Consider the following 12,062-nt stretch of genomic DNA (forward strand, 5'->3'; position numbering starts at 1 on the left):
ATTAGCTGGCATAGCAATGCCCCCCCTACCAGTAAAATATTCCACATATTTTCTTCATGGGCGCTTTGGAGGGGACAAGCCAGGACAGACAGCTTACAGGGCCGTCAGTGTTGGTTCCCAAAGTCCGGCTTCAGGCCCAACTGAGGCTATATAATTTGGAGCATTTCTTTTTAAAAAGTTGTGCAGGATGCAGCAGCATAAAACAATGTGGTTAAATTTGTACTCTGCCAGGTTGATTGCCGTTAGAAATAGGCTTAACCGGCTGGCCATTATCCCAAAGGTATTCTTCACGACTCTTCGGGCTCTGGCCAGCCAGTAATTAAAAACCACAGTAATTAAAAACCCTCTTCTCCACAGCAAGGGTGCTCTGGGGGAATGGCCTTATCACGTGCCCAGACCAAATGCTTCATCAGCAATAAAATTCCTTTGAAGTTCTCTTCCGCAGTTGGCAATCCCAAGCCACCTCTCTGAAGACATCTGTAGAACTCAGTCTGGGCAAAGACTCCACCATCCGACATCCGGCCATTCTTCCCCATGTCCACATAGAGAAACTCATATGTCGCAGACACTACCACCAGGAACACGATACTATGAAATCCCTTATAGTTAAAATAGTATGACCCCCGAATGGGGTGGTGGGACGATGTGGATGTGCTTCCCATCTATTGCCCCTCCGCAGTTGAGAAAGTCCCAACGATGGGCAAAGTGGGATGCCACAGTCTGCCATTCTCATGTAACGTTAAAGGAAACTGTGGAGTCAAAACAGAAACATTTTTTTTGTAATTTTGCACATAAACATTGCAAGCAGATTATACACAGACATTATTGGCCAACATCAGTATAACATTGATTTTAATGCATATTTAAAGACAAAAAAATAAGGTCCACTTATCAGATTCCTCACCCCCTCTGATGGCCCATTGTCCAAATTTTAAGGGGGGGGGGGGGGTTCTAAATGAGTTTGTGAGCCCAAAAAAGCCTCTGACACTCTGCATGAATTTAAGGACAACAATAACATATGTACACATTATAGGGGGATGTTTAAGGTAAAGCAGTACAATGGAGCTGACAAAATACATTGTTAAGTGACAAGGCTAGGTGTGTATGGGCCCAGGATAGCATGGGGAGGTTAGTGAAGGTAAACATGCATGTAGGCCAAAAAAGGAGCATTAAAAGATTCAAGCATGCATGATGACAAAGAGGACATTCACAGCATATTACAATCAGGGTAATTATGGAATGATGAAACAAAACATTAGAAAACATTAAATACATATTATGTGCTGTTAAAGGATAAAACTTACTCTAGTATAGTCCTTCTGCAGGACCTGAATAATAGCAGAACAGGTCTCTGGAATAATGCCTGGGGGAAGATGCCTGTAGAGAACTTGAGGTCCTGTAGACTTCTCCCCGTCGCCAAGTACCACAAGGTGGCGACTAGCCTCTGCTCGGGAGTGATGGCTTGCCTCATGCAGTGCCCCACCTGCTAATATAAGGGGTGAGCAAAGCCGACAAACAGTGAAAAATTGAGTCCGTCATCCGGGGAAAATTGCTGAAATCATCAGGGTTATTCTCCTGGATCTCACGCAGCAGAAGCATATGAGAGAATTGGTCACGCTGGAGGAACCAATTCTTGGTCCATAAACTCCTCCCCCCCTGTTCATGGACTGGACTTGGGTCAAAGTAAGAACCCCAATGCCAAGCCCCCACACAGCATGAACTCTAAGATGAGTACGTAACCACAACATGGCGTCAAAACAGTCGGCTGGTCATGCACTGAAAACCAGATACAAACCCAGAAGCACAAACTGAACAGCAGTAAAATGATTGGAAATAAGCACGAGTCTGAAAAGCGCAAATCATCTCTCACCAAACTTTTATTAACATGAAATTAGCAGAAGGAGCCCGAAGGGTGGCGCACTGGGTATTGAACGTCCTTTTTCTAGCCCTGTTGTACGTGTTGTATGTCACCACGTTCTTGATGGATGGAATTTGGTGTAACTGTGTGTATGCAAGACAGTTTGAGCGAAATCCCATCGGAAAAGCCATCAGAGATTTTTCTGACAAAAATTACGATCGTGTGTATGTGCCATTAGTCTTCTTCTCAACCCTGTGTATGAGGTAGTTTAGCAGTGTGGAGCAGATAATGGCTTATCAAATACAGCAATACATCCGGCAGGCCAATGTTTTCAAAAGACAGTCCTTGTAGTGATGTTGTCAGTCTCTTGGGACTAACACTTTTATGCCGCATATACACGACCGGACTTTCCGCCAGAATAAACTCTGACAGTCTTTCCGACAGAGTTCCGACCGAACGGACTTGCCTACACATAATCACACCAAAGTCTGTTCGTTTCGAATGCTATGACGTAGGACGGGACTAGAAATGGAAGTTCCATAGCCAGTAGCCAATAGCTGCCTTTGCGTTGTATTTGGTCCATCGGACTAGCATACAGACGAATGTTTTTTCTGATGGGAATTGATTCCGTCGAAAAGATTTAAAACATGTTCTATTTCTAGGTCCGTCAGACTTTTTGAAAAAAAAGTCCCCTGAAGCCCACACACGATCGGAATATCCGATTGAAATTATTCCATCGGACCTTTTCTGCCAGAAAGTCCCATCCTGTGTACGCGGCATTAGGCTTGCAAAACAGAATCCATTCGAAAAAACTTAAGGGATGTTAAATCAGTACACCATTGTCTAGTCATTACACAGGGATAAGAAGATTTTTAAACACAATATTTTCAAACAAAGATAATCTAAATCACAGTGTCTTCTTGATATATGGGCTCATTATTTTTCATGAGAATATAAACTCTCTTTCGTCCAGAGTGAGAAATACCAGAAAACAAAGATGAGTAGATGAGTAGTTCTAATGTATTCACCAATAAGTTGAGCAAATTAATAGATTGCATTTATTCACAAATAACATTACCCAGGTGCTCACAAAGGAAAAGTATTAAAATATATTTTGTTTTGCCCTTTGTCAGCATACATAGCCCAATTCCTGCAAGTGATGTAACAAATTACAGCATCAATGAACCATATAGGCAATAACTAGAAGTCAATAATGAGAGCCTATAATTATGAAAATGCTTATTACAGAACATAGACATTGTCAGTGCCCCGCACTCCAGCCATACAAGGAAAGAGTGCCAGGAACTGAAACTATTGGTATATTTCAGTGACCATCATTCTCAGCTTAACATCTGCCTGTGCATGGCTCTCCATAAAAACTCTTTGAAATCAATGATTTTATCCAGTCTTGGAAAGACCATATGAAAAGACATTAGATTCCCTATATAAATGATAACATTCTCAAAATCATGTGGGAAATCTTTGTTATAAGTAGCTTCTTTGATCAACACACTTGATCGTGGATTCCATTTACACATGTTCACTGCAATAAAAAGAAGTAAACCTCTGTGTAGACAAATGTTAAGAGATATGTATACATTCATATGTAGTACACTTGCAGTGCCTTGAAAAAGTAATCATACCCCTTGATATTTTCCACATTTTGTCATGTTACAACCAAAAGCGTAAATGTATTTTATTGGGATTTTATGTGATAGACCAACACAAAGTGGCAAATAATTAATTGTGAAGTGGAAAGAAAATGATGAATGGTTTTCAAATTTTTTTACAAATAAATATGTGAAAGGTGTGGTGTGTATTTGTATTCAGCCCCCCTAAGTCAATACTTTGTAGAACCACCTTTCTCTGCAATTATAGCTGCAAGTCTTTTTGGGGATGTCTCTACCAGCTTTGCGCATCAAGAGAGTGCCTTTTTTCGCATTGTTCTTTTCAAAATAGCTCAAGCTCTGTCAGATTGGATGGATAGTGGCTGTGAACAGCAATTTTAAAGTCTTACCACAATTGGATTTAGGTCTGGACTTTGACTGGGCTATTCTAACACATGAATATGCTTTAACCACTAGGAATCCGCGCTATAGCCAAATGACGGCTACAGCGCGGACCTCCTTTGCCGGGACTATGTCTATTGACGTCGTTCCGTGCATGAGCAGCCTGCGTGCCCCCTGAGGGGCGCGCGCGGCGCGCTCTGTGATCGGCGAGTCTATGAGACTCGCCTCATCATGGATCCGAGCAAGGGGTCGATCCCGACCCCTTACCACGTGATCAGCTGTCAGCCAATGACAGCTGATCATGTGATACAACGGAGCCGGTAATCGGCTATTATTCCTCCTCGCACTGACAGCGCGAGGAGAAAAAAAAGAGCCGATCACCGGCGGCCGTGATCGGGACATCAGTCCCGATCACGGCCAGCTTACCAGTGCCCACCTGCCCCCCTCAGGAATAAATAAGTGCCCCCCGTAAGTGCCACCCAGCAGTGCCCACAGTGCCACACATCAGTGCCCACAGTGCCACCCACAATCTGCCTCAACAACGGTGCTGCACCCCAGTGCCACATATCCGTGCCCATCAGTGCTGCCCATCAGTTCCCAGCAGTGCCATCTATCAGAGCCACCTATCAGTGCCCATCAGTCCCATCTATCAGTGGTACCTATCAGTGCCACCCATCCGTGCCATCTTATCTGTGCCCATCTTTGACTATCAGTGCCGCCTTATCTGTGCCCATCAGTACTGCCTTATCTGTGCCTATCGGTGCCACCTTATCTGTGCCTATTAGTGCCACCTTAACTATGCCTATCAGTGCCCACCAGTGCAGCCTATCAGTGCCCACCAGTGCAGCCTATCAGTGCCGCCTCATCAGCGCACTTCAATGAAGGAGAAAAATTACCTGTTTGCAAAATTTTATAACAAACTATTAAACATGATTTTTTTTTTTTTTGCATCTTTTTTTGTTTGTTTAGGAAAAAATAAAACTCCTAGCTGTAATTAAATACCACCAAAAGAAAGCTCTATTTGTGGGAAAAAAATTATAAAAATTTCATTTGGGTACAGTGTTGTAGGACCGCGCAATTGTCATTCAAAGTGCATCAGCGCTGAAAGCTGAAAATTGGTCTGGGCAGGAGGGGGGTTCAAGTGCCCAGTAAGCAAGTGGTTAAACTAAGCCATTCCACTGTAGCTCTGGCTGAATGTTTAGGGTTGTTGTCCTGCTGGAAGGAGAACCTCCACCCCAGTCTCAAGTATTTTGCAGATTCTAACAGGTTTTCTTCTAAGATTGCCCTGTATTTGGCTCCATCCATCTCCCCATCAACTCTGACCAGCTTCCCTGTCCCTGCTCAAGAAAAGCATCCCCACAACATGATGCTGCCACTGCCATGTTTCACGGTGGGAATGGTGTGTTCAGAGTAATGCTCGGTGTTAGTTTTCCGCTTTTTTTCCTGTTTTTTTAGGCCAAAAAGTTCAATTTTGGTCTCATCTGACCAGAGCACCTTCTTCCACATGTTTGTTGTGTCCCCCACATGGCTTCTCGCAAACTGCAAACAGGACTTTTTATGGCTTTCTTTCAACAATAGTTTTCTTCTTGCCACTCTTCCATAAAGGCCAGATCTGTGGAGTGCACGACTAATAGTTGTCCTTTGGACAGATTCTCCCATCTGAGTTGTGGATCTCTGCAGCTCCTCCAGAGTTACCACGGGCCTCTTGGCTTGTTCTCTGATTAATGCTCTCCTTGCCCTGCCTGTCAGTTTAGGTGGATGGCCATGTCTTGGTGGGTTTTCAGTTGTGCCATACTCTTTCCATTTTCAGATGATGGATTGAACAGTGCTCCATGAGATGTTTAAAGCTATTTTTTTATAACCTAACCCTGCTTTAAACTTCTCCACAACTTTATCCCTGACCTGTCTGGTGTGTTTCTTGGCCTTCATGATGCTGTTTGTTTACTAAGGTTCTCTAACAAACCTCTGAGTGTTTCACAGAACAGCTGTATTTATACTGAGATTAAATTACACACAGGTAGACTCTATTTACTAATTAGGTCACTTCAGAAGGCAATTGGTTCCACTAGATTTTAGTTAGGAGTATCAGAGTAAAGGGAGCAGAATGCAAACCCATTTTTTTTTCCCCAGATATTTATGTGTAAAAAATGTTGAAAACCATTTATCATTTTCCTTCCACTTCACAATTTGGTGCCACTTTGTGTTGGTCTATCACATAAAATCCCAATAAAATACATTTACCTTTTTGATTGCAACATGACAAAATGTGGAAAATTTCAAGGGGTATGAATACTTTTTTAAGTCACTGTATATAGAAAAAAACTAAGCTTATTCTGTGGAGTGCCGGACGGTCAAGATAAGCTCTCTCCCACTCGCCTTAAGGTCGGGCGCAATAATTTGTCCGCCTCGGTGTCTTTCCTGTATGAGCATTGTGGATTGTCGGAGCTTCATAAAATCTGTGACCGTATAAGTGTCTATCAGTCTTGCGAAATGCTATAAATTTATGGAGACCTTTGAAGCTCGGGAGTCATTCATATACATTTCTTGACGTACATATTTGCTTTTAATTTTTGGTACACCACCTTCTCACACCATCATTTATTGATATAGTTATACTCCATACTGTATATTTCCCCTGAAGAAGGAGATTTCCTTGGCTCCGAAACGCATAGGAAAATTAATACTATGGCTATGGCTATAACTACAATGACGATATGCATGGATAATCCATTATTTTGTATTCTATGTATGATGCTATTTAATTCTTTTTATGGCATGATTTCATTTTACTAAATACATTTTGTATTTTGTTATATATTTCTTGGTGTACATGCCTAAAAAGTCCACCACTAGGGGAACCCCTTTCCTTTTTTACTGTTATTTCCTAAAGACTGTTTAGGGTTACTATACATCCAAATCACATTGTGTTTCCAAATTTTTTGGTTCCTCAAAAACTGGTACATTTTCCACATGTATAGGTGCTTTTAAACCTATAATAACCTGTCATAACTCTTTAAATGGTTTAGCATAACAGCAGGGCAACTAGCATTTACGGAAGGTAACCCATTAACCACTTAAGGACTGCCGCATGTAGATATACATCGGCAGAATGGTATGTACGGGCACAAGCACGTACCCGTACGTGCTTGCCTTCCAGCGGGTGGGGGGTCCGATCGGACCCCCTCCCGCTGGCTGCGGCGGTCCATTTCGCTTCAGGAGTGATCCGGGATGAGGGGATGGCCATCCCCTCTCGATCGCTCCTGGCGAATGAGAAGCTTCCCCTGCCTGTGTAGTGTAAACACAGGCAGGAGGAAGTGATGTCTCTCTCCTCGGGGCGGTCTTTTTGACCGAACTGCGAGGAGAGGACATAGTAAGTGCACCAATCGCTACACTGACACGTAGGTACACATAGGCACACAAATCACCCCCCCCCCCCCGATCGCCCCCCCTCCCAGTCACAGTGTCACTGATTGCAGTGATCATTTATTTACTGATCACTGCATTTAGTGTCAGTTGTGACAGTAAAAAGTGTCAGGGCAGTTAGTGTTAGGTCCAGGGTAGCCCCCTACCCCCCCAAATAAAGGTTTAACCCCCTGATTGGCCCTAGAGTTAACCCTTTCACCCCCTTTCGCCAGTGTCACTAAGCAATCATTTTTCTGATCGTTGCATTAGTGTCATCGTTGCATTAGGTAGCTAGTTATTTTTTTAGGTTCACCGCCAGGTTTTTATAGCGTTAAGTACCCCCATATACAACCTAATAAAGGTTTTAACCCCCTGATTGCCCCTAGAGTTAACCCTTTCACCAGAGATCACTGTATAAGTGTCACTGGTTACGCTGGTTAGCCAGTTAGTTATTTCGTTATTTAGGTTCCCCGTCAGGTTTTTATATAGTGTCCGGGACCCCCATATACTACCTAATAAAGGTTTTAACCCCCTGATTGCCCCAGGTAACCCTTTCACCCCCTTTTGCCAGTGTCACTAAGCGATCGTTTTTCTGATCGCTGCATTAGTGTCACTGGTGCCGCTAGGTAGCTAGTTATTTTTTAGGTTCACTGCCAGGTTTTTATAGCGTTAGGTACCCCGATATACTACCTAATAAAGATTTTAACCCCCTGATTGCCCCTAGAGCTAACCCTTTCACCAGTGATCACTGTATAAGTGTCACTGGTGACGTTGGTTAGCCAGTTAGTTATTTAGGTTCCCCGTCAGGTTTTTATATAGCGTCAGGGACCCCCATATACTACCTAATAAAGATTTTAACCCCCTGATTGCCCCTAGTTAACCCTTTCACCAGTGATCACCGTATAAGTGTTATGGGTGACTCTGGTTAGTTAGTTTGCTTTTTATAGCATCAGGGCACCCACCATTTATTACCCAATAAAGGTTTAACCCCCTGATCACCCGGCGGGTGATATCAATTAGGTTTTAGGGTCAGAGTCTGCATCGCCCCAGGCAGCGCTAGGTTAGTGCCAGTACCGCTAAAACACCCACGCGCAAAGCATACACCTCCCGTAGTGGTATAGTATCTGAACAGATCAATATCTGATCTGATCAGATCTATACTAGCGTCCCCAGCAGTTTAGGGTTCCAAAAAAACGCATTGTTAGCGGGATCAGCCCAGATACCTGCTAGCACCTGCGTTTTGCCCCTCCGCCCAGCCCACCCAAGTGCAGTATTGATCTATCACTGTCACTTACAAAACACTAAACACATAACTGCAGTGTTCGCAGAGTCAGGCCTGATCCCTGCGATCGCTAACAGTTTTTTTTGGTAGCGTTATATATTTAAATCCTGAAGGCGGTGCTTGGTTTTCGGGGTCCCATACGCGGCTAGGCTCCCAAATAGCCCCCCACATGTGGTATCCCCGTACTCAGGAGAAGCAGCAGAATTTATTTTGGGGTGTAATTTCACTTATGCCCATAGCATGTGTAAGCAATATATCATTTAGTGACAACTTTGTGCAAAAAAAAAAAGTTTGTAATATTCCCGCAACTTGTAGCAAAATATAAAATATTTCATGGACTCAACATGCCTCTCAGTAAATAGCTTGGGGTGTTTACTTTCCAAAATGGGTTAATTTGGGGGGGTTTTGTGCTATTTTGGCATTTTATGGCCTTCGAAATTGTGATAGGTAGTGAGGAGTGAAATCAAAAATTTGCACCCTAAGAAATCCTGAAGGCAGTGATTGGTTTTCGGGGTGCTGTATGCGGCTAAAAGTCCCACATATGTGGTATCCCCGTACTCAGGAGAAGCAGCAGAATATATTTTGGGGTGCGATTCCACATATAACTATCGCATGTGTGAGCAATATATCATTTAGTGACAACTTGTTGTAAACTTTTTTTTTGTGTCATTATTCAATCACTTGGGACAAAAAAAATAAAAATATTCAATGGGCTCAACATGCCCCTCAGCAATTTCCTTGGGGTGTCTACTTTCCAAAATGGGGTTATTTGGGGGGGGGAAAGGACACAAATTTCGTTTGGGTAAAACATTGCATGTCCGCGCAATTACCAGTTAAAACAGTGCAGTGCGAAATTGTAAAAAGACCTCTGGTCCTTAGGCTGACAATTGGTCCGGGGCTTAAGTGGTTAAAGGCCTATATTTCCATAAGAACAGGTATCTAAGCCCCTAATAATATTTTGTAGCATACCAGTACCAAAATGTGATAGCTGCATTGTTTTCCATTTTACAGGCTTCTTCTTATTTTCACCTGGTAAAAAAACTTCCAGTCCCTGAATGACTGTGCTTGTTTCTCCACTTCATCGATGGAGAAAATTGTTTTAACACAGACTGGACTTCAAACATCTTTGAACATAATTTTAACTACTACATAACTGTGTTTTTAATATTTGCTTTAAGTTTAGCTTTAAGTTGCCTTTAGTATAAACATGCATTTACTTTTAGAGGAGGCTTAGCCCAAACTTCAACTTGCAGCTCACACATTACTGAGGTTTTGATTTGAAGACACAATTTTTTGAATTGTAAATCATCTTTGCTTTGGAATATTGCTTTGGAATTGTTTCAGTAATTGTGTCATTGTTGTGCAAACACAATGCATATTGTATCTGCAATATCTAATCAGCATTTGGTGCTTTATTCTTTTCAGAACCCTTTTCATCTGCGAATGGATATGAGAAGTTCAGTGGATTCTCTAATGGAAATCTTGAACAGTGTCTTACAGAACAACAGCTGGGAGGAACTAGCTGTTATCACATGCCACCCATGGGAAAGCACCATCATACTTGACTATGTGACTACTAATACAAGTATAGAGACACATGAGATCCTTAACATTCACTCACTTGGTGATGCTGATGTAGGAACTTACCTGAATCATCACTTTGATGCTATAAAGAATCCACAGATACCTTTGCTTTTACATGGATGTGATGCCCAGCGATCTTCCTTGGTGTTTAAAGCAGCCAAAGACTATGGATTGGAACCACTTGAGTTTCACTGGCTGGTTGGACAACCACTTAATGTGGAGGAGATGCAGACAGATGGCTTGCCCCCTGGTTTGTTAGCTTATGGAGAAGTCAGCCGACCAAGTTTGGAAACCTTTTTAAGAGATGCTGTGGTTCTAGTAACTAAGGCAATCTCTAGTGCAGTCCAAGTGAGACCAGATCTTGCACTTATTCAGACCATGATAAATTGCAATGATAAACAAACATCACAAAACGAGTCTTCTGGCTTGTACCTTTCCAGGTGAGTTTCTGTGATACTAATATTTAACCTGTGCAATTATTTGATGCAATAATCATATACATTGTAAATTATTATTTTATATTTAAATTTATATGTCTTTTTTCCAAAAAAGCAGGGTTGCTTTTTTACCTTTGAGAACAGCAGTTAACTCTAGGAAACCATTCCCAATGTAGTTATATATACAAATACAAATATTCTACTGTGAAACACTGTCATTATAGCTAATATTTAAAACACACAAATACTACAGAATTTGGTAGAGAGATGATATAAGGAAAAAACTTTCTAAACAGACTAAAATATCTCTGAATGAATTCCTGGTGGCGGTGGTTGACAAGGGTATTTTTACAAAAAGTACTAATTATTTTCTGAAACTGCATTACTTTAGAGAACCCACTTTTTATGCACTTCCTAAGATCTGTAAGATACATCACCAATCCTCCAGGAACACACATAATATGGGAAACTGGTTCCTATATTGAGAATATGAGTATAATACTGGTATTCAGGTATACATGATAGCACATGGAGGGTCTTTTCTGTTCACTAGAGTCGGGGTATTGAAATAAAATTCACAGAGCTCCAGTCAGTAACATTTTCTTCCAGCAGAGGTCTAAATCAGAATCTTCATATCACAGTCCCCCCTTCTCTTATAACACAATCTCGTTCTTACATCAGTGTCCTCAGTCCCCCCTTCACATTAAGATCCCCCGTTTTCATCACGGTCCCCCTTTCAAAACAGTGTCTTTAGCCCCCTGCACAGTAGTGTTCTCAATCTCCCTTTTATATCAGACCCCCCTTTTTTCACAGCAGTGTCCTCAACCCCCCCCCCCCCCCCCCCATGGTAGTGTTCTTAGCCCCCTTTCAGAGTATTGTCCTCCCCCCTTCACATTAGTGTTTGCCCCTCTTTGCAGCACCCCACCCTCACGTTACTGTCCTCAGCCCCCCTGCATATCACTCCCATCCTCACTGTCCTACGTTCTTACTTTGCATCTACTGCACAGAGGTTGTAGGGTAGGAGGCATAGCAGGTCTAGATGGAGGGCTACACAACTTTTCATGTTGATAAGCTGGTAATTGGTTTCTAGGACTGTCATTTTTCCTGATAACCAATAATATAACTTGAAAAGTTAACTTGAGCAGCCCTCTGTCCGTAACTGTCATGCCTCTCGCTATCGGCTCTACTGTGAGGATGACAGTGCTGGTGTATGGAGTCAAAAAACAGCTCCTAAGTGGCATGAGCACAGTGGTCTGGATGGGACAGTGACTCAGTCTGGATCTGGACCACAGTCCGCCATTTAGTGATTTCTATTGTAGAGAAATATTACCCTTCCTTATTTTATTGGAAGGAAGCCACTTTATTGGCTTTAGGGGTGGAGGTATTATATTCAAGCATTCCACATAAGAGTATATCTGTAACTATACAATTTTTAGATTAAATCATTATGCCAGTGCAGTGTTATAATCCATTTATTCAGGTCCATTTTG

The 12,062-nt window shown here is 42.3% G+C and overlaps 1 protein-coding gene across 1 annotated transcript in view; it reads left to right on the forward strand.

Moving 5' to 3' along the window:
- GRIN3B (glutamate ionotropic receptor NMDA type subunit 3B) overlaps positions 1 to 12,062 on the forward strand; it is a 244,456-nt gene that overhangs the window by 73,910 nt on the left and 158,484 nt on the right. The window contains exon 2 of the mRNA XM_077475656.1: positions 9,977 to 10,575. Coding sequence (XP_077331782.1) covers positions 9,977 to 10,575 — 599 coding nt within the window. The remainder of the gene's footprint in view (positions 1 to 9,976; positions 10,576 to 12,062) is intronic.

Source organism: Lithobates pipiens, unplaced genomic scaffold (assembly GCF_037356315.1).
Source record: "Lithobates pipiens isolate NorthernLeopardFrog02 unplaced genomic scaffold, aLitPip1_a1.2 Scaffold_13, whole genome shotgun sequence".
Taxonomy (NCBI): Eukaryota; Metazoa; Chordata; class Amphibia; order Anura; family Ranidae; genus Lithobates; species Lithobates pipiens.